Source organism: Hyperolius riggenbachi, chromosome 10 (assembly GCF_040937935.1).
Source record: "Hyperolius riggenbachi isolate aHypRig1 chromosome 10, aHypRig1.pri, whole genome shotgun sequence".
NCBI classification, from domain to species: domain Eukaryota; kingdom Metazoa; phylum Chordata; class Amphibia; order Anura; family Hyperoliidae; genus Hyperolius; species Hyperolius riggenbachi.
Genome location: NC_090655.1, coordinates 222,183,196 through 222,207,161, shown reverse-complemented (window position 1 = coordinate 222,207,161; position 23,966 = coordinate 222,183,196). Strand labels below are relative to the sequence as shown.

Genomic DNA, 23,966 nt, shown 5'->3' with positions numbered 1-23,966 from the left:
GTATGCCAGAGAACAGATATCCTAGACTACCATGTCAGGGCTGAATATGATAACCGGGAGGACCACGAGCAACCAGTAGTGCTCTCCTGGCAAGTAGTCATTGCACAGTGTTGTGCTGGATACCAGGGTGGTACTTTCCTATTGGTAACTAGACATCTTATGTATGTTGCTCCGATGTAGTGTTTTGGAGATGCCTGCATGATATTTGTTACTTTGGCAAATTAATGCCTGGTGCAGGTTGGACAGTTTGACTTTGTATGTGTAAAATGAAAGCATGAAAGCAGGATTGACTAATGTACCTTCTTTGCCTCTGATGAGGCGGTTCTGACCTGTGAAATGCACGTCAGGTGTAAAGAGACTTTGCAAATGTAGCTGTGTAATTTAACCTTTTTCAATACCATTTCATGATCACGCACATCCCTTTTAGCACCTATTTTTTTTGCGGTGTACTGGGGAGACATGGGTGATCACAGAATTGCAGTGGCAGCGATCGCGAGGGTCTGTACCTCCTTGCTCCAGAGCGGGTAGGTGGTCTGACATCAGGGGGAAAGGGCAGTGCTGGTGTCAGCTTGTGCGCAGTAACTTCGCCCCCATGCACGCATGCATCATAATTCCGTAATTACATGGTGCTAGAGGGGATCAAACACTTTGATCCACATAGGGGGACTGCCAGCTGTGCCCCTATGCACGTTACCATAGCATCAAGCCTGTTACCGCGGTAATACAAGTAACACCAATGGGTTAGCGGCCATTGCCCCCCTGCGCTAGTAATGGTAAAATTACTGTGCACTCCTTTACCAGAGTTTACTGCATCAGGCCACATGTCACTTCAGGCATGCTTTAAGCGCTTACTGAACTGGGCATTAAACATACAATAATGAAATAGTGAAGTGGATACCTTCAAACACCATGCACTGTCAATATGGCTGCCAGGAAGAATAATTAATTATAGGGTTGATTCACGAAAGGAAATAGTGCGAGTAAGCACCTGTTACGCTATTTCCACAGTGTGCTTTAAATGTAATGTGGTGCATGCTACTCGTGGTATTAGCCGCGTATCGCGCGTATAAACAGGAGTGCATGCTATGCTGCGGGTAGTGCAGCATTGCGAACGCTATTACCTTAAGCCTCCTTCCAGCAAATAAGGAGCACTCGCCTCCTCCCGCCCTGAGCCCCGGCGGGTCCAATCACTATAGAGGACGTGATCCCTGCACTCTGATTGGCCCAGTAGGCTGCCTGTCACTTGACAAGAAGCCTATTGGGCCAATCAGAGCCCTGCTCTCTTTCATAGTTTAAAACACAGTGTGGTTTGTAAATTGCAAATATTAGAGAATGATGCAATGCTATGGAAAAAAAAGCTATATACCCGGAAATAAAAACATGAGACTCTTTTCTTTGCTACTAATGTTCTATTAATTATGTACTACGCATACAATTCATTATATCATACGTTTTTTTTTCTGCTTCACTGTCACTTTAAGCAGCTGTGGCTAGTAGGTGAGTATATTTCCCACTTTTTCCCAGGGACACAAATAGTCATAGCCAAGTCTGTGCAGTGTGATGGTGTATTGGCTATCACCATTGCCTAAGGCCTTGCTTCTTCATCAAGTACATGTGCGCCATGTGGTTGCTGACGTATTGCACGTGAGTGCGTGTGACATATACGCCGGCAACCAAGTAGGGAGCATGTATGTTGGAAGAGGATGGAGACAGCGGCACACACTGATGAGTAAAGTACGGGGCACATTTTGCAAAGGGGACAGTGCTGGGGGCGGTGAGATGACGCCACTAGGTCGATTTCCAAAAGATTTTATGATGACATTGATCGGGAATTGGCCTGCAGTTTATGGCACCCAACAGATCTCTCTCCGTTCAGATTAGAGCGAGAGCTGTCTCTTGGTCATCTGCCCATACATTATCTTTAGTGTTAGGCATGGATAGGGGCCGATTAGTGTTAAGAGTAGGTGGGTGTGGTTAGGGTTAGGCATAGATAGCGGATGGTTAAAGTGAGATTTCGGGTACAGTGTGTGACAGGATATTGGTAAAATTACTGATATTTTACTATAGTTAACCTGCGGCTGTGAAGAGAGGCAGGAAAGCATCAACAGAGCAGCTTGATGAAGACAGACATCTCTTCAATCAAAACTTCACACAACACAGACACTGCAAGCAAAACGACAAGATGCTTCAAGCAGCCTAAAACTTCTCTAGCCGCCAAGGCTTCTGCCCACATTATGAAGAAATACATTATTACAATATGGATTAAAATAAAATGGGGCCCTTGGCAAGATAGCAGTTTTTACCCACCACCGATTGTCACCTGGCTTTTTTTTTTTTTTTTCGTAAGGGGGGGGGGGGGGGCTACCATCCACAGGCCCCTACACTCTCTCCAGGCCCTACGCAACTGCCTAGGTTTGACTTGTGCATGATCCAGCTCTGTGGTTTCCAGATCGGACCTTAACCCTTTAAAGTAAATGGATAAGGGGTCTGCCCCATATACCTGTGTGGGGTGGCCATTTGGTCATCTCTTTATCAAGTGGTGACCAGATATAGGTTGACCACACTTACACTTTGGACGCATCTAAGTGGGGATCAACCACTTGCTCTAAACACTGGGACAAGGGTGCTTTGCACTGGGGGACAAGGCATCTGCCACTTGGACTTGCAAGGTATCTCCCCTGCCACAATGTTAAAAGCCATGTGGTTTGGTATTGGCCACGTTGCTCTGCCTTACTGGCCAATACCATGCTGCATAGAGGATGAAGGGGACACTGAGGTTTGGGGTGGGGGCACAACTGGGATTTTTTCCCCAAACATGGATTTCTGCAATGACAGTGAATAAGCTCCTCAAACTATAAAGATTGTTTATTGCAACAAATCACAGAGGGCAACAAGAAAAGGAATGATAAATGGCAAATGGGGAGAGAAATTATAACTCAACCAGACTAAGCAGAGTAAAGTTTAGTGCAAATTAAGGCCAGAACTTTGTCCAAAAGTCAAAATAATTGCAAGGTTCTTTCCATCAAATCTACTGTGGATATTGTAAGTGAACAGTAATATGTGTACAAACTGTAGGGAACTTCATACAGAAGGTGTTGGGAGTTTGGTGCCATAAATTCCTTTTAGAGTAAAGTAGTAAAGTTGATGACAAAATATCTTGAATAAGGCCTTGTTCACACTGCGTCCATGTTTTCACATAAAAACTGGCAGCCTATGTAAATCAATACTCGTAAGGATGAAAGCGCCCAAATGTAAAAATATATATAAACTTCTAATAGTTAAAATACAAATGAGAGGTAATCTCTTAACTCTCCTGATGACAAAAACACCAGTACTGGAGCAGTATTTATTCAAAGCACAGAATAAACAACACGTTTCTTGGGTATTAGCCCACTTCCTCAGGTCAATACACAGTGCCTTGCAGCAAGGTGTATAGGATACAAGTGCCTGTGATAGCCAACCCATCCTTATGAGTATCCAGACAAACCTCCATTGGAGGTAATAGGTTGTTTTTCCCCTAAAAAACACAACCCAGGAGAGAGTTTATGACATATATGTGGGGAGCATGTATGTTGGAAGAGGATGGAGATAGCGGCAAACACTGACAAGTAAAGTACGGGGCACATTTTGCACAAGGGGGGCAATGCTGGGAGCAACGAGGTGACGTCACTAGGTCGATTTCCAAAAGATTTCATGGTGACACTGATCGTGAATTGGCCTTCGGTTTATGGCACCAATCAGATTCGAGAGAGAGCTGTCTCTTGGTCATCTACTCATACATCATCTTTAGTGTTAGGCATGGATAGGGGCCGATTAGTGTTAGGAGTAGGTGGGGGTGGTTAGGGTTAGGCATAGATAGCGGATGGTTAAAGTGAGAGTTCAGGTACAGTGTGTGACAGGATATTGGTAAAATTACTAATATTCTTCTATAGTTAACCTACGGCTGTAAAGAGAGGCAGGATTGCATCAACAGAGGAGCTTGATGAAGACAGATGCATCTCTTCAATCAAAACTTCACACAACACAGACCCTGCAGCTGCAAGCAAAACGACAAGATGCTTCAAGCAGCCTAAAACTTTTCTAGCCGCCATATGTGAATGCACATGATCAGACATGATCATTGTCTATAGTGTGAACAAGGCCTTAGGCAAGATTGATTTACCTCAGGGTGTGTGAATCGCAATGCGATTTTAAGTGCGTTTTAACACTGCACAGCAATTTCCTTTTTTCCCCATGTACGGTTTGCAAATTTCCATTGCAGAAATGCACATGACTTAGGCTCCTTCAACACTCCATGTACTCCGATTACAAAACTGAAGCGCATGCACTTACCTGTGTTTGTGATTGGGTTCAGTGATTGGGAGCGCATAAAAAATGGCATTGCTAACACAGTATTATGAAGGTTTTTTTGCAATTCATCCAATTAAAAAAAACTTACTGCAACCCCCCTCCCCCCCCCCCCCCCCCCATAAATAAGCAGAGAAATACTTATACTTTATTTCAGTGGTTTTTTTTATTGTAAATAAAAGAAAAATGTGTTTCAGTCATTTTCCATTTTTACTGACACTGACTGAAGCCATTTCTGATGTTGTTTCCTCCCTTACTCTTTTTTCCTCATAGAAGCTGCACTCTCATATCTAGCTTGCTTTGTAAACATGTGAGCACCCCATAGATCATATTTCAGCAGCTTCTCCCTTCTCAGCCTTGTGTCACACTGAACTGCCCTCAGCCAATCAGTGAGGAGCAGGAATTTGGGAGGGGAGATAACAAGCTTCCTTCTCATCGGCAATGTACCAAATAAAGCCATGCTGAATGAGATAAGATTTATTACAACAGACATTTAGAATTATATTGAAATGCTTGCAATGTAGGGTCAGGTTGTAGCCTGAATAATAAGCACAGAGCGGCGGGTAAATGGAATTTGATTTTATGGTTGACAATCCCACTTTAAAGCTCCTGCTTTTCTGCACAGACAAGTGTAACAAACAAACAAACACAGAACATTTATATCGCGATTTTCGCCTGGCGGACTCAAAGCGCCAGAGCTGCAGCCACTAGGATGCACTCTATAGGCAGTAGCAGTGTTAGGGAGACTTGCCCAAGGTCTCCTACTGAATAGGTGCTGGCTTACTGAACAGGCAGAGCCGAGATTCGAACCCAGGTCTCCTGTGTCAGAGGCAGAGCCCTTAACCATTACACTATCCAGCCACTACAGTCTCAAAGGTTGCTAGTCAGGAATAGTGGATTCACTATTTTTTGTTGCAAGATGCAGTTGACATGTATTGCATATTCTAGAGTATGTAGCAAGTTAAAAGTGGCCAGAAAAAGCTGAGGCATTGCTCCTCTGAAGTCCCCCTGAAGATTAAAGAAGATGCCAGTCAATGACTTCACCCACCAGACTCCACATATGGCTTCATGTAGTGTTTTCGCTGATTAAACAAGACATCTTATAGCATGGACAAGAAATATAGGTGACCGGCATCAGCAGTCATGCGTTCTTATGTGGTTAAGTAGGCTGCTTTTAAACCTATAGGATTTCCCACACTCTGAACACGAAAAGGGGCGCTCATCTGTGTGAACTCTCTGGTGCCTAAGAAGGTATGCTTTACGGCCGAAGCTTTTCCCACACGCGGAACATGAGAAAGGGCGTTCGCTGCTGTGCCTCGGCTGGTGGGCGAGAAGAGATTGCTTACAAGTGAAGCCTTTCCCACACTCTGAACAGGAGAATGGAAACTCGCCCGTGTGATTTCTCTGGTGCGTAAGAAATTGCTGTTTCCGAATGAAACCTTTCCCACACACAGAACACAAGAAAGGCCGCTCGCCTGTGTGAGTTTTCATGTGTGTAAGCAGTGGAGGCTTCTGAATGAAGCTTTTCCCACACACTGAGCACGAAAAAGGACGTTCCCCTGTATGACGTCTCTCATGAACAACAAGTTCTCCTCTCTGAGAGAAACGTTTCCCACACTCAGAACATGAGAATGGATTCTCACCTGTGTGAATTCTCTGATGTATAAGAAGGACTCTTTTCTCAATGAAGTTTTCCCCACACTCTGAACATGTAAAAGGACGTTCGCCTGAGTGAATTCTCTGATGTCTAAGGAAGCTAATCTTCTGGCTGAAGCTCCTGTCACACTCGGAGCAAGAAAAAGGCCGCTCCCCTGTGTGAATTCTCTGGTGTGCAAGAAGAGCTCCTTTTACAGTGAAACATTTCCCACACTCTGCACATGAGAATGGACGCTCTCCAGTGTGAGTTCTGTGATGTATGTTTAGGGCACCTTTCTCAGTGAAACATTTCCCACACTCTGAACATGAAAAAGGCCGTTCCCCTCTGTGAGTTTTCTGGTGTTTAACAAGATGTGCTTTCACTGTAAAACATTTCCCACACTCTGGACAGGAGAAAAGCCCCTCACCCGTATGTTTTCTCTGGTGAATAACAAACCATGCTTTCTGAGTGAACACTTTCCCACACTCTGAACATGGAAATGAGCGCTTCTCTGTGTGACTTCTCTCATGCATATGGAGGTTTCCTTTCTGTTTGAAACATTTCCCACACTCTGCACAGGAAAATGGGCGTCCGTCATTATGAACCCTCTGATGTGTAGCAAGAGCTGAATTTTGTCTGAAGCATTTACCGCATTCAGAACATGGGAACCTCTTCTCACTTCCTCGTCTGACAGCGGGAGATTTTCCAGAAAAAGATTCCTCGGGATGTTTTGATCTATTAGTAGTGTGAGATCTTGGCCGGATATTTGGGGTAACAGGATGTGATCTGTCAGAAGCTTCCTCTGGTGATCTTTCCTCGTGGTAAAGTCTGTGATTTTCAGAATCAGTTTCCCCTTCTTCTGTATACTCTGTGATGTCATTATCTTCTGCATTATAATCTGTAGGTGACGTAAGATGTCTTGCCACGGTATTGTCCACATCCTCTCCATCTATTGGGGAAACAATAGTACTGTAAAATGTGTATTCATTGTTCCTGCTTTGTATTGTAGAGTCATGTATGCTGGTCTAGCAGCCTTAAGTGTCACAGAGATCCTACATGGAAGTGAGTATAGCTGTAACACTAATATAAGGGGTGGATTCCGGTAAAGTACATAATACAACTAAACCAACTCTGGCATGCTGGGTTACTGTATACATACACTGATGGCACCGCTATGGTGAGAAAAATAGATGGCCCTTACATATGGTGTACAGTATCTCCTCCTCATTTGTTGGTGCTATGATGTTATACTGAGGAATGGAGATGGGCCATTCATTTGATGTACAGTATCTCCTCCTCATTTGTTGGTACTATGATGTTATAATGAGGAATAGAGATGGGCCTTTCATATGGTGTACAGTATCTCCTCATTTGTTGGGAACATGATGTTATACTGAGGAATGGAGAAGGGTCTTTCATATGGTGTACAGTATCTCCTCCTCATTTGTTGGTGCTATGATGTTATACTGAGGAATGAAGATGGGCTTTTCATATGCTGTACAGTACCTCCTCCTCATTTGTTGATACTATGATGTTATACTGAGGAATGGAGATGGGCCTTTCATATGGTGTACAGTATCACCTCCTCATTTGTTGGTACTATGGTGTTATGCTGAGGAATGGAGATGGACCTTTCATATGGTGTACAGTATCTCCTCCTCATTTGTTGGTACTATGGTGTTATGCTGAGGAATGGAGATGGACATTCCATATGGTGTACAGTATCTCCTCCTCATTTGTTGGCGCTATGATGTTATACTGAGGAATGGAGAAGGGTCTTTCATATGGTGTACAGTATCTTCTCATTTGTAAGGAACATAATGTTATTGTGTGGAAGTAGAGCAGCTCTCTGTTGGAAACTGAATTTCTAAATGTGTTAGTCACCATCACTCCATAAAGGAGAGATATGGCTAATGTTGGAGGCCTTTAAAATGAGCCTCCAGAATAAAAATCTACACAGCAGCACTGAAAAGGCCTGGTGTTTCTTTAACAGTTTCACAGCATCAGAATGTTGTTTTTCTTACCCAAGCCTCATTTTTAGCTGCACAGAAGAAAACTGCCCGCGCATTTTTCCCCTGATACTGTGCAAAGTATAATGGGATTTCTGATGTTGTTGTTCTCGTTCTGCTGTTTTGGTGCAAATTTGTTTTTGTTTTTTTATCTGAATTTGAGATTTGAAGCCTAGCGCGCAGCTGGGAGGGGTGATCAGGACACAGGACAGTTGGAATTGTGTCTCATGCTCCCTGTCACCTACTTTCAACCAAAAAGGTGGCTGCCCCCATGAAATCACAAACATTTGCCTTGTCTTTTAAAACAAGGTGGGTAAGAAATTATATTACCTAATAACTAATTTAACTTAATGATATAACTAATTTAACTTAATGACAGTGTTTTTGTTTAGGCTGAAGTTAAAATTTAAAACACATACAAATAAGAAGTACATTTTTCCCAGAGTAAAATGAGCCATGAATTACTTTTCTCCTATGTTGCTGTCACTTACAGTCGGTAGTAGAAATCTGACATTACCGACATGTTTTGGGCTAGTTCATCTCTTTATGGGGGATTCTCAGCATGGCCTTTATTCTTTATAAAGACATTCCCTGAAATTGATTAATACAAAGATGCTGGCCAGCCTCCCGGTTCGCTGCACTCTATTTTGGCAGTTGGACGGAGCAACTGCCATTCACTAAGTGCTTTTAAAAATAAAGAAGACCCTGAGAACCCCCCTATGAGAAGATGGACTAGACCAAATTCTGTTGGTAATGTCAGATTTCCACTACTTGCTGTAAGTGACGGCAACATAGGAGAAAAGTAATTTATGGCTTATTTTACTCTGGAAGAAATTTACTTCTTATTTGTATGTGTTTCAAATTTTAAGATTTTCGCAACAGTTCCTCTTTAAGGAAGAGGACCTGTGACTCCTTTCTATATTTAGTGCTTGTTACTGACCTGTACTGATCTCTGAATGAAATTCATCCTCACACGACTCATCACTCTGCACATAGGCATCTTTTTCTTCCTTTTTAGCTTTTACTTTAATCACAATGACATCCTCGTCCTGAAAGAAGAAAACAAACATGAGTTTACAAGCTTCACACAGCTTCTCTACAGATCATGCACCATGGTGTCCACTTTGGTTGTGTCCCGCTCATTGTCCTAAGCCTGGCATTACTGAAATGCACAAGGAGCACTGTAGAGATTAACGTACCACCTCCATGTAGTATGAGAGGTAACCTACACAGTCTGCTCATAGTTGTCAATATCTCTTGGCCCTCATACTACATAGAGGTTGTAAAATTGGTCAGTGATGGCCAATCAAAATCAAAAGTGTATATCCTGTTAAAGGCTCCATATACACATGCAATTTTGATTGGCCAATCACTGCCCGATTTTACCACGTTTTACTACATATTTTGAGTAGTATAAACATACTGTGTAGGTAAGCCCTCATACCACATGGAAGAGTTAAATAAAGAGGTAAAGCCAGTGATGTATTGGGGGTGTGTATGCACCCTTAAGCCTGGTACTCACTTTCAATTATGATTGGCCAATCACTGACCAATTTTACCACCTCCATTTAGTAGGAGGGTTTACCTACACAATCTGCTCATAGTATTCAATATCTGTTGACCCATATACTACATGGAGGTGGTAAAATTGGTCAGCGATTAGCCAATCATAATTAAAGAGAAACCATGACCAAGAACTGAACTTTATCCCAATCAGTAGTTGATACCCCCTTTTACAAGAGACATCTTTTCCTTTTCACAAACAGATCATCAGGAGGCTCTATATGACTGTTATTGTGGTGAAACCCCTCCAACTGTGAGGACCATGGTCCTAGCAGTTTCCTGTCCGTGAACCTCTTTGCATTGTGGGAAATAACTGTTTACAGCTGTTTCCAACTGCCAAAAAAGCAAGCAGCAGCTACTTCCACTGACATCACCTGCCAGCAGTAAAAATGTCACCATGCGACAAATGTCAGAATGTAGATCAGGGAGAGGAAAGATTTTACAATGGGCAAACACTGACTAAATCATTTACACATAATTATTGTAAAAATGAAGCACTTTTTATACTACATTATTTTCACTGGAGTTCCTATTTAAAAGTGTGTACTTGATGACAGGACTATCCTCCCTGTCTGGTGATGTCCAAGGATGCCCTAGTCAAAATTTTCTCACTTATGGAAATGCATTTGCAGACTGAAATTTCAGAACTTTCTGGATCAGTAACTCCTGTTGTTAAGGAAAAAATAATTAAATGTTGGTGCTTTATAAATCCATAATAATAATAATTAAACAGTGTTCAGAGACCCCCTCTGCAAATGTTTATCCTGAGCTGGAACTTAATCTGGTTAATCTTGTTTATGGTCTTTGGACTACAATCTGCAGCTCATGTAACTTTGAGGGATACTTGTTGGAAACCTCATCGACAGTACATAGCTTGGCATTAAAATACCCATAATTCTCCTCTCTGTGCCTTACTGGCTCATAAGTCTGCACAAAGGAGAATGTAAAAAGTATTGAACCTCCACAGTTTCACTAAGTTTACTCCAGTAACACAGTCATTCCACATGGAGAACAGGTTCTCACATCCATAGGAATTCTAGGGGCTACAGGGAGTTAGCAAGTGCTGCATGGAACAGGTTTTATGGAACACAGCAGAGTCACTCTGGGATTTGGTCCGATCCTCACCTTAACCTACCTGATAATGGTGGGGGAGGGTGTGATCATCCTGTGCACAATCCTGACAACAAAGAGGACCTGTACTTCTCTCTGGTGGGTTTCTGTTACTGGATCCATCTAAAGGAAACACACACACTGACCGAGAGGAGATGAGCAGATTGTTGTAGAGACTCGGGGTCAAACACAGGATTTTTTAAGTGTTGCTAAATATGTAAATATGGTGTAATACGAATAAGCAGCAGCAGCATGTTTGGATCGTTTGGCAAACCTGAAAACCGTCAGGGAGGAATGGATCGGGGAAACCAGCAGTTGGGGGGTAGCAAGAGAGGGCTCCTCATTATAGTGTCCCACATTACAGTGCTTCTATATTATGCTCCATTGGTGTCACCCATTGTAGTGATTTTATATGCAATGCCCCTCCCTTATAGTGCTTTTCATCTTACTTGTGTGCTTTTAGTGCCTGCCATTACATACACCTCTTTACAGTGCACTGGTATTCACTTCTAAACACGCCTCTGAGACTGAAGAGGGAGAACTAGTGATTTAACCTGTATTTGGTGATTATTACTGACCTGTGCTGATCTGGGCAGGAATGTCCTCCTCCTTACACGGCTCATCCACCCTCATATCTTCCTCTTTCACTTCTACTTTAACAGTAATCACATCTTCACCCTAAGATAAAAACCACAAAATAGAACAAAGCTGCTGTATATACTTCCATATAGGCCAATTCCTCACCTACCCAACTTTTGCCCCTTAAAAAACCTAACATTGTTAGACACACTTATAGGCTGAACCTTATGTCTCCCCCTAGCCCCCCCCCCCCCCCCCCCCACACACACACACACACACACACACACACCTATATAAGTAGCACAGGTTGCACATTGGAAGCATTCTTGTGTCTATAGTTACCACTCCTGACAGCCATCGGCTTGTCCTTCCATCCATGCGGCACTGTACCAGCTGCTAGAGGCCCACCAGGCTGCCATCTTCCCATCTCCCTTGCAGTCGAGTCCTGTTCCCTGCCTGTCACTTGACAGGCAGCCTACTGGGCCAATCAGAAGACAGGGATCTCGTCCTTTGAAACCACTGGACCCGAAGAGACTCAGGGCGGGACGAGCACAGCGCCCGTTATTGGGATGTAGCCAACGTAAGTTACTAGCGCTCGCTTTGCACGGCATAGTGAGCGCTCCTCTAACCAAATTTAATTACGCGCTCTATGCTGCCATTAGTGCACGTAGCATGCAGAGAGGCAGAATTAAGGCGCGCAGAATTAAATAGCGCGAGTAACTGGCGGTTACTCACGCTACTGTTCTTAGTGAATCAACCCCAAGGAGAGGTAACTATAGATATAGACATCCTTCCAAAGCATGAACTGGATACGGGGTCCCGAACACCTGACTTTCAAATAAGCCAACACACACACATACACACACACAACACATACACCACACACAACACACATGCACGCACGCACACACACACACACACACACTTTTGGTCCCAAACATTTGGCTTATACGTGAGTGTATACAGTTTTCTATACGTTGCATACAGCTACAATGCAACATGAAGTAACTTTGGTGTATGCTGAGATTCTATTTAAATTCCACCTACCTGGCAGTGGTGAAGAATACCATGATCTTCCTGTGTACAATCCCGGGAATAAAGAGGACCTGTACATCTCTCTGGTGAGTTTCTGTTCCAGGCTCCATCTGCAGGAAACGCACACAATGACTGACTACATTATCACTATGTGTTTATCAGATGATAGGGGATCTAGGTGGACCCTCCACAGTGCTCTCTCCTTTATAATAAATGGAAGTCTCCTCTTACCCGGTGATGGGAGGGATGGCAGATTCTCCATCATGTTGTCGTTGTGAATATCTTCCAAATACTCCGACTCCTGTGTGGAGAAATAGAGGCATCCTGACACATTATAGGTACCTGGCACACAAAATTATGCAGTCACCATCTCTATACATGTTGTTTGTTACTGGATAAAGTTATATTTAACGGGTTTAACTGGCTTTGCATCTCCCCGTGCATCTGCTGAGACATACAGTAATTTACCGCTGTTTATGGCAACTTTATTGTGGAAGTGGAGGTCCCCTTTAAAGGAGAAACAAGCCCACCTCCATATAAATGCAGAGGGGGAAGAAAGCATGAGCGTGGCTTTCATACCAGGGAGCCTATTGCTGTATTTCTTCCATTGGCTGAGCTCTCACTGCCCTGCCACTGTGAACATCCTGCTGGTCCAATCAGTGAACTAACTGGAGACATCTGTAGTGGTGTATAGTGGAGAGACTAGAAACAAACAGCACAATGTTTATTAAGACACCTCCATCTCCACTATGTGACCCCACCCACCCACCTACCTTCCCACCAATACTATACTCTCCCCCCACCACCAGCACTATGAGACCCCCACCCAACCACCTACCTTGCCACCTATACTGTGCTCTCTGCCCACAATCAGCACTATGTGCCCCACCCACCTACCTTCCCACCAGTACTATACTCTCCCCCCTCCATCAGCACTATGTGCCCCCACCTGCCTGACCTGCCACCTATACTATGCTCTCACCATCAGCACTATGTGCTCCACCCACCTACCTGACTTACCATCTATACTATGCTCTCTCCCTCACCATCAGCACTATGTGCCCCACCCACCTACCTTCCTACCAATACTATACTCTCCCCCCACCATCAGCACTATGTGACCCCCACCCAACCTTGCCACCTATACTATGCTCTCTGCCCACAATCAGCACTATGTGCCCCACCCACCCACCTACCTTCCCACCAATACTATACTCTCCCCCCTCCATCAGCACTATATGCCCCCACCTGCCTGACCTGCCACCTCTGCTATGCGCTCTCCCTCACCATCAGCAATATGTGCCTCACCCACCTACCTGACTTACCACCTATACTATGCTCTCTGCCCACAATCAGCATTATGTGCCCCAACCACCTACCTGACTTGTTACCTATACTATGCTCTCTCCCTCGCCATCAGCAGTATGTGCCCCACCCACCTACCTGACTTGTTACCTATACTATGCGCTCTCCCCCACCATCAGCACTATGTTCCCCAACACAACCACCTACCTTACCACCTATACTATGCTCTCTCCCCCACTATCAGCACTATGTGTCCCACCCACCTACCTGACCTGCCACCTATACTATGCTCTCTCCCTCACCATCAGCACTATGTGCCCCACCCACCTACCTGATTTGCCACCTATACTATGCTCTCTCCCCCACCCACTTGCACTATGTGCCCCACCCACCTACCTGACTTGCCACCTATACTATGCTCTCCCCCCCTCACCCATCAGCACTATGTGCCCCACCCACCTACCTGACTTTCCACCTATACTATGCTCTCTCCCCCACCATCAGCACTATCGGCCCGACCCACCTACCCGACTTGCCACCAATACTATGCTCTCCCCCCCCCCACCCATCAGCATTATGTGCCCCACCCACCTACCTGACTTGCCACCTATACTATGCTCTCCCCCCCACCCATCAGCATTATGTGCCCCACCCACCTACCTGACTTGTCACCTATACTATGCTCTTCCCCACCATCAGCATTATGTGCCCCACCCACCTACCTGACTTGCAACCTATACTATGCTCTCTCCCCCACCATCAGCATTATGTGCCCCACCCACCTACCTGACCTGCCACCTATACTATGCTCTCCCCCCCCCCCCACCATCAGCAGTATGTGCCCCACGCACCTACCTGACCTGCCACCTATACTATGCTCTCCCCCCACTATCAGCAATGTGTGCCCCCACCCACCTGCCTGACATGCCAGCTATAGTATGCTCTCCCCCCACCATCAGCAATAGGTGCCCCCACCCACCTACCTGACCTGCCACCTATACTATGCTCTCTCCCCCACCATCAGCAGTATGTGCCCCACCCACCTACCTGACTTGCCACCTATACTATGTGCTCTCCCCCAACCATCAGCAGTATGTGCCCCCGCCTGCCTGACCTGCCACCAATACTATGCTCTTCCCTCACCATCAGCACTATGTGACCCACCCATCTACCTGACTTACCATCTATACTATGCTCTCTGCCCACAATCAGCACCATGTGCCCCCACCCAACCACCTACCTTGCCACCTATACTATACTCTCCCCCCTCCATCAGCAGTATGTGCCCCCACCCAACCACCTACCTAGCCACCTATACTATGCTCTCTCCCTCACCATCAGCACTATGTGCCCCACCCACCTACCTGACTTGCCACCTATACTATGCTCTCTCCCCCACCATCAGCATTATGTGCCCCACCCACCTACCTGACCTGCCACCTATACTATGCTCTCCCCCCACCATCAGCAGTATGTGCCCCCACCCACCTACCTGACCTGCCACCTATACTATGCACTCTCCCCCACTATCAGCAATATGTGCCCCCACCCACCTACCTGACCTGCCACCTATACTATGCTCTCCCCCACCATCAGCAGTATGTATCCCACCCACCTACCTGACTTGCCACCTATACTATGCTCTCTCCTTCACCATCAGCACCATGTGCCCCATCCACCTACCTGACCTGCCACCTATACTATGCTCTCTGCCCCACCATCAGCATTATGTGCCCCACCCACCTACCTGACCTGCCACCTATACTATGCGCTCTCCCCCACCATCAGCAATATGTGCCCCCACCTACCTTACCACCTTACCACCTATACTATGCTCTCTCCCCCACCATCAGCAGTATGTGCCCCACCCACCTACATGACCTGCCACCTATACTATGCTCTCTCCCCCACCATCAGCGGTATGTGCCCCCACCTACCTGACATGCCACCTATACTATGCGCTCTCCCACACCATCAGAAGTATGTGCCCCACCCACCTACCTGACCTGCCACCTATACTATGCTCTCTCCCCCACCATCAGCAGTATGTGCCCCACCCACCTACCTGACCTGCCACCTATACTATGCTCTCTCCCCCACCATCAGCAATATGTGCCCCCACCCACCTACCTGACCTGCCACCTATACTATGCTCTCTCCCCCACCATCAGCAGTATGTGCCCCACCCACCTACCTGACCTGCCACCTATACTATGCTCTCCCCCCACCATCAACAGTATGTGCCCCACCCACCTACCTGACTTGCCACCTATACTATGCTCTCTCCTTCACCATCAGCACCATGTGCCCCACTCACCTACCTGACCTGCCACCTATACTATGCTCTCTGCCCCACCATCAGCATTATGTGCCCCACCCACCTACCTGACCTGCCACCTATACTATGCGCTCTCCCCCACCATCAGCAATATGTGCCCCCACCGACCTTACCACCTATACTATGCTCTCTCCCCCACCATCAGCAGTATGTGCCCCACCCACCTACCTGACCTGCCACCTATACTATGCTCTCTCCCCCACCATCAGCAGTATGTGCTCCACCCACCTACCTGACTTGCCACCAATACTATGCACTCTCCCTCACCACCACCACTATGTGCCCCCACCTACCTGACCTGCCACCTATACTATGCTCTCTCCCCCACCATCAGCAATATGTGCCCCCACCCACCTACCTGACCTGCCACCTATACTATGCTCTCTCCCCCACCATCAGCAGTATGTGCCCCACCCACCTACCTGACCTGCCACCTATACTATGCTCTCCCCCCACCATCAACAGTATGTGCCCCACCCACCTACCTGACTTGCCACCTATACTATGCTCTCTCCTTCACCATCAGCACCATGTGCCCCACTCACCTACCTGACCTGCCACCTATACTATGCTCTCTGCCCCACCATCAGCATTATGTGCCCCACCCACCTACCTGACCTGCCACCTATACTATGCGCTCTCCCCCACCATCAGCAATATGTGCCCCCACCGACCTTACCACCTATACTATGCTCTCTGACCCACCATCAGCAGTATGTGCCCCACCCACCTACCTGACCTGCCACCTATACTATGCTCTCTCCCCCACCATCAGCAGTATGTGCTCCACCCACCTACCTGACTTGCCACCAATACTATGCACTCTCCCTCACCACCACCACTATGTGCCCCCACCTACCTGACCTGCCACCTATACTATGCTCTCCCCCCCAACCATCAGCACTATGTGCCCCACCCACCTACCTGACTTGCCACCAATACTATGCTCCCCCCCCCCCCCCCCCCAACCATCAGCACTATGTGCCCCAACCACCTACCTTGCCACCTATACTATGCTCTCTCCCCCACCATCAGCATTATGTGCCCCCACCCACCTACCTGACCTGCCACCTATACTATGCACTCTCCCCCACCATCAGCAATATGTGCCCCCACCGACCTTACCACCTATACTATGCTCTCTCCCCCACCATTAGCATTATGTGCCCCCACCTACCTGACCTGCCACCTATACTATGCACTCTCCCTCACCATCAGCAATATGTGCCCCACCCACCTACCTAACCTGCCACCTATACTATGCTCTCTCCCCCACCATCAGCAGTATGTGCCCCACCCACCTACCTGACCTGCCACCTATACTATACACTCTCCCTCACCACCACCACTATGTGCCCCCACCTACCTGACCTGCCACCTATACTATGCACTCTCCCTCACCATCAGCAATATGTGCCCCACCCACCTACCTGACCTGCCACCTATACTATGCACTCTCCCTCACCATCAGCAATATGTGCCCCACCCACCTACCTGACCTGCCACCTATACTATACACTCTCCCTCACCACCACCACTATGTGCCCCCACCTACCTGACATGCCAGCTATACTATGCTCTGTCTCCTAACATTTTCACTATGCCCACCTACCTGACTTTTAACCTACACTTTATTCTCCCATCCCTCCCTGCTTACCTGTTCTACCCACCTCCACTGTGTGCTTCCCTCTCCTACCCACCCTCAGTTTATTCTCCCATCTTTCCCTGCTTTCCTGTCCTTGCAGTCTCCACTCTCTCTCGTGCATCAATTTGTTGGTATTTGTGATGGTGTGTATCTTATTACCTCTCCTGCAGCTGCTGCCAGCCTAGCCCACTGTCTCTTCTCCACTTCCTGCCCCTCCTCTAACTTCTCATCTGAGCATTCCAGCCTGATTGAGTGTAATACTCCACCTTGTGGAGAACAGGAGAATTGCTGCCTCCATTCATTGGTACACATTTACATAGAGCTGGCACTTTTTCTACAGGGCTTCACAGAGAACATTGACTGAACTATTTACAGGTTTCCTCCTCACAAAAGCTGACAATCTAATGCAAAGAAAAGACATATGTCCATCAAATTCAGCCTCCCCCAAAACTGGCAGTGTTCAAGGCTACTTTCACACCGGTGCATTGCCTCAGACAATACAATCGCATTGCTAACATACACAATGCAATTATCTTGCAATGTAACATTCTCATCAGCGCATTGGAAGTGCGGTGTGACGGGTCCATCGGGAATACGCAGTGCATGCATTGAGTTCCTGCACAACATGTGCATTAACAGTGGCAGTGAAGCATACTTTGATTGACTGGCAGCACGGTGTAGTGGTTAGCGCCCTCCCCATGCAGCACTGGGTCCCCGATTCCAATCCCAGTCAGGGCACTATCTGCAGGGAGTTTGTATGTTCATCCTGTGCCTGCATGGGTTTCCTCTGGGCACTCTGGTTTCCTCCTACATCCTAAAAACAAACATACAGATAAGTTAATTGATAAGTTAATTGGCTTCCCCCTAATTTGGCCCTACACTACATGAATAGATTGTGAGCCCTCTAAAGAACAGTTAAAGACACTTAAGTAAAAAAAACAAAACAAAAAACTAAACAGTTTTACTCACCTGGGGCTTCTACCAGCCCCCTGCAGCTGTCCGGTGCCCTCGCAGTGACGATCAGATCCTCCTGTCCCCTGCCGCTAGCTACTTTCACTTTGCGGACAGACCCTGACAGGCCAGACAACGAGTCTCCTTCTACGTGTTCATGCCTGCAATAGCGTCCTGCGCAGGGCACTATTGCAGACGGGAACGCGTAGAAGGAGACGCGTGGCCAGGCCTGCGAAGGCACAGTAAGTCTGTCGGCCGAAAATGAAAGTAGCTGGCAGCGGGGGGACAAGAGGATCCGATCGTGACTGCGAGGGCACTGGACAGCTACAGGGGGCTGGTAGAAGCCCCAGGTGAGTAAAATGTTTTTTGTTTTGTTTTTAGGATTAAGGATCCCTTTAAGCAGGGCCGGGCAGAGGCAAGAGAGGCTCCTGCCTCAGGGCGCAGTGTAGGAGGGGGCACACAACTCACTCAGCTATGATTCCCCTATTGTGTTTGAAGCAGAGCTGCTGGAGGATCTTGTCCCGGCTCTGCAGTTAAGTGACAAGACAATATAGACTGTAAAGTGCTGTGGAACATGTTCGCAATAAACAAATACTGAAAAATAACGATAATTGACTGCATGTAATGAAACACAACACACAATGCAAATTTTCCCCTTTGTTGCGTTCCAAAGGATGCAATGAAATTTCCCAGTGTGGACGTAGCCTTGAGGCTCGATGCTGAGGGCAGTGTGTACTGTTGGTTTTGGGAGGGAAGAAGTGAAGATGGCACAGCACACCATTGAGTGGTTTCTGGCAGGTCGGGTAAGGAGAGAACAATGGGCTTGGAGGTTGTTGTCGATTAAAGTGTATCCTAGGCAAAAAAAAAAAAGATACTTTACTAAGAAGAGGGAAACCTGTGGAACCTACAGAGGCTTCCCACATCCTCCTGGGCCGCACCATTGCTGCATGCGGCCCCCGGGAACATATATGACAAGAGCTTGTTGTATATGTTACGTGGCCTCTCTCCTCTTCATGGATGAGTGTGGTTGTACTGCGCGAGTATGGTGAGTATGGCCGTGCAGCTCATACATGAGCGACTCCATGCTACTGTGTACAGGCTGTGGTCCTGAGGAGGACACAGAAGCCTTTGGAGTATCTAGAGCAGTGTTTCTCAGCCAGGGTTCCTTGAGTACTCTGCAGGGGTTCCTTGGCATTCCCCCCCCCCCCCCCCCATCGTGGGGCAAGTATAATAGAGCACATTATAATAGGGGGTACTGTAAACATAAGCACTAAAATTGGGGGTCAGAATAATAATGAGCACATTAATAAAAAGCACTAGGATAAGGAGACAGTATAATGAGGGGCAGTGTAATAGGGGGTAGTGAAAATAAACAGCCTCACCTACTTTTAAAGTCCATGCCGCCTGCAAAATAAAGGGGGTTCCCCGAGGTAAAAAAATTGTTTGCAGGGATCCTCCAGGGTGAGAAAGGCTGATCTAGAGACTTTCCCCTTCAAAGGTAAGTATACTACATTCTTCTCCTTAGGTTAATCTCGTTTGCTTTGAAAAGAACCCGAGGTGAGAGGGATATGGAGGCGGCCATATTTATTTCCTTTTAAACAAAACCAGTTGCCTGGCAGTCCTCCTGATCCTGTGTCTCTAATAATTTTAGCCATGAACCCTGAACAAGCATGCAGCACATCGGGTGCTTCTGACAATACAGTATTGTCAGATCTGACAAGATTAGCTGCATGCTTGTATCTGGTATTATTCAGACACTACTGCAGCCAAATAGATCAGCAGGGCTGCCAGGCAACTGGTATTGTTTAAAAGGAAATAAATATGGCAGCCTCCATATCCCTCTTACTTCAGTTGTCCTTTAAGTCTGGTACACACTTTCAATTATAATTGGCCAATCAATGACCCATTTTACCACCTCCATGTAGTATGATGGTTTACCTACACAATCTGTTCATAGTATTCAATATCAATTGGCCCTCATACAACATGGGGGGGGGGGGGGGGGGTGGTAAAATTGGTCAGTGATGGGCCAATCATAATTAAAAGTGCGTACAAGCATTAGAGATAGCTGATGCAAAAAGGAGGCTGAATATGGCTAGCCCAGGCATGGGCAAACTCGGCCCTCCAGCTGTTACGGAACTAAAAGTCCCACAATGCATTTGCCTTTATGAGTCATGACTGTGGCTGCAATGCATTGTGGGACTTGTAGTTCCTTAACAGCTGGAGGGCCAAGTTTGCCCATGCCTGGGCTAGCCCCATCACTCCATCCTCTACGCAATGTTTGTAATGGGGTTTTACACAGTTTTGTTTTGTTTTTTTTGTACAATTTACTACGGAATGAAGATGACAATGAGAATTTTGAATACGTATTGAGCCATGATGTTATTCAGCTTTTGTTGGCTATTACTCCACCCCACTGCCTTCTACGCTCTTCCTGCTCCCTTACCTTCCCATTCAGACTGTAAGGATGTGCACTAAATATTTTATAATTACTTGTGCCTACTGTGGCTGGATCTTAACTTTATTTATTATTCACTAACATATTACCCAGCCAGTGCTGTACAATAGATAGGGAAGTCAATACAACCTCAAACAATATAACACAGGGACATTGCATGGTTAAACAATGGTATATAGTAAAACAATAAACAATGGTGCGCAGATTTCAATATAGAAGACAAGTCACTAAGTCCATATGGTGGCAGAGAAGACAACATGGGGAAGAGGGCCCTGCAAACAGTCTTTCAATCTAAAGCAGGGTCGTCAAACTCAAATACAAAGTGAGCCGAAACTGTACACTGGGACCTAGTCATGGGCCAACATCAATGTCTACAGGACACCTTTCTCACTAATAAAGTTCCCAGGTGTCTAATGGACCCCCATCCAACCCCTAGACAGTTCCCTGGTATCTAGTGGTTCTCCCTCCCCATACAGTTCCCTAGTGTTTCGTGCTTTCCCCTACCTCCCCCATATGGCTTCTCTCAGAGGCGGGACAAGGTCCTCCAGCACCCAAGGCTGAGACACCAAAGTGCGCCCCTCCATCCCAGCCACCCCAGCCGTCACACACTGATTGCTATTAGACTAAGAAGCGCCACAGGGCCCACAACCTCCCCAACACCTTAATATCTAGTTATCTGGCTTGCAGTCACTGCTATGTATCCCCTTTTCTTATTTCTTTCTGCTTCAAACACAATTAGGAATGACAGCTGAATTAATTGTGCACCACCTCCTACACTGCGCCCTGAGGCTGGAGCCTCTCCAGCCTATGCTTCGGCCCGGCCCTGGCTTCTCTGGTGTTCTATGACTTCGCCTCCAATATAGCTTCCCTGGTGGTCTAGAGTGGGCCAAACATAATACAAAGTGGGGAAACCACTTGAGGGCCAAATTTAATGGCTCTGAGGGCCAGATTTGGCTCGCGGGCTGGAGTTTGACATGTGTGATCTAAGGAGTGGAGAAGTGGGCCACATGGGGGTCTGGGGGGGAATTGGAGCCATGAAGATGGTGGGTAGGCAATGGTAAACAGATAGGTCTCATCTGCTTGAATGAGTTGAAAGTGGCAGCAAGCCTGATGGGTGGAGGGACAGAGTTCCATAGAGTAGGGGCTCCTCTGGAGAAGTCCTGGAGCCTTGCGAGTGAACAAGACATGCAAGGGGTGGAAACTGGAGAGTGGTTCTACACAGTTTCAGGCTATAAGAATCAAAGTGTTTGTCTGACATTTTGCTCCCCTTTGGACTGCGCAAAGTATAATAACAATGTTGGTGAGAGTGCAATGGAGGTGGAGCTACAGCACAAGAGATGGTGCCTCCTTCCCCCGCTAATGCCGGGTGATCTAGTAGTGTGAGTAGGTAGAGACCATAGCAGATCCCGGATGCTCAGCACCCCTGCAATGTTCCATGTCGCACCCCCCTTCCCCCAGCACACCGGAAAATAAAAGTGCTGTGGGAGATGTGAGTGGTCACTAAAATGATTTGGAAAAGGTTAAAGTGACCTGAACTATGTAAAATTATTTAAAATAAATACATGATGTATCTGCGAATGAATATTACATACTGATCTCGCCATCAGTTCCTCACCATTTTCTTCTTACAACGATTCCTTCAAGTACTGACAACATTTTTTTAGAACAGAAATCAGTCCTGATGAAGCACCACATGTCAGGGTGCGAAACAGCTGTCAACCTTGTACATGCTTGCAAATTGCAATCCTCTCTCCTTGTGGTTTGTGTCGATGTATTGGTGTCTGATTTGTTAATAGAGTTTTTTCAATAAAGTGGCGTTTTTTATTCTGGATGTGCCCCTATTTACATGACAGAATTCAGTTGATGTCAGGTATAGCTGAAAGAACAACTGATGTGCAAGGTAATGTCCACGTTTCCCTATGGCTCAAGTGAACGATATTACAGTTTACAGTGTGCTGATCTGGAAACTGTTATGGAATCATCACCATTTTTAAAATGGAGGACGGAGAATTCCATTGATCACAGTGGACAAACAGGATGCGGGAGGAGATATTGATGAAAGGACTACACGAGGTAAGTATGACGTGTGTATGTTGATTTTGGACTTATAGTTTTCAGTTCAGGTTTGCTTTAAAGACCCATCTGTTCACCATCTCTTACCCATCATCTTCTTAGCTACAATCTCCTTTCTGGACATATTTCTTACCTCTGCTCCACCCATGAGATTGTACGCATATTTGGCAGGGCCTTCTTCCTGTGCACTCTTTCCTGCCACCATATGTATACAGTGATTCATCTGCTACATTTATCCCTACCATTAAATCTGCCCACCATTGTTTATTTTTAAGTACTACTGTTAAATGCCCTTGCGTAACTTTGTTTAATGTTGTCAGCGCCACGAAATCTGTTGGCGCTTTATACATCTATGTTGTCATGTCTCCCCTATTTGCTGTGTAATACGTTAGTGCTTTATACATAAAAGATTCATAATCATTATTGCCTTTTGGAAAAGCTGCACAAGTAGATTGGACTCACAGCTGGTGTAGATTCCTGCTGGTGTCACTAATATCACCATGAGACATAGCAACCCAGAGAGAAAAGTGGATCTCATTCATACCCCACCAATGCCAAAGAGGAAGACTACAGCAGTGCTGTTGCTATATTACTAATGGCACATTGCAAAAACATAATCTTGGTGTATTATATAGACTTCTTGAGGGAACAACGTACATTTTATGTGACACAGAATGTGAGATCAGGAAACCAGAGAGGCAGGTCAGACACACCTCAATCCATGCCACGGATTTACCATTAATATTCGCAATTCGCATGCAAATTTCAGACTTCCCTTTTATGCATGTATACATCTACTTCCGGGTTTAGCAATTCAGCACTAAGCTCACCATGCGTTCCACTCGCCGGAAAGCGCACTGTTAAACACTCCGACGAGCCGACTGTGTGAAGTTCCGTGCACCTTAGGTTCCGCTGTA

The 23,966-nt window shown here is 46.3% G+C and overlaps 2 protein-coding genes across 5 annotated transcripts in view; one reads left to right on the top strand and one right to left on the bottom strand.

Annotated features, from left to right (window-relative positions):
- LOC137536837 (zinc finger protein 721-like) overlaps positions 1 to 23,966 on the top strand; it is a 51,979-nt gene that overhangs the window by 10,554 nt on the left and 17,459 nt on the right. The window lies entirely within an intron of this gene.
- Positions 4,495 to 23,837, bottom strand: LOC137534574 (oocyte zinc finger protein XlCOF6-like). 4 transcript variants are annotated; one of them, XM_068256136.1, is made up of 8 exons: positions 23,763 to 23,837; positions 18,223 to 18,381; positions 12,511 to 12,580; positions 12,292 to 12,389; positions 11,244 to 11,343; positions 10,691 to 10,806; positions 8,933 to 9,041; positions 4,495 to 6,932 (listed from the first exon to the last, which is right to left on the bottom strand). In XM_068256136.1, exons 2-8 carry the CDS (start codon positions 18,265 to 18,267, stop codon positions 5,482 to 5,484), a joined length of 1,989 nt encoding a protein of 662 aa, XP_068112237.1. In that variant the 5' UTR covers positions 18,268 to 18,381; positions 23,763 to 23,837; the 3' UTR covers positions 4,495 to 5,481. The 4 variants fall into 4 exon arrangements, with proteins under 4 accessions (XP_068112237.1, XP_068112238.1, XP_068112236.1 ...); XM_068256137.1 differs by having other exon boundaries at positions 23,786 to 23,804; XM_068256135.1 differs by having other exon boundaries at positions 23,707 to 23,790.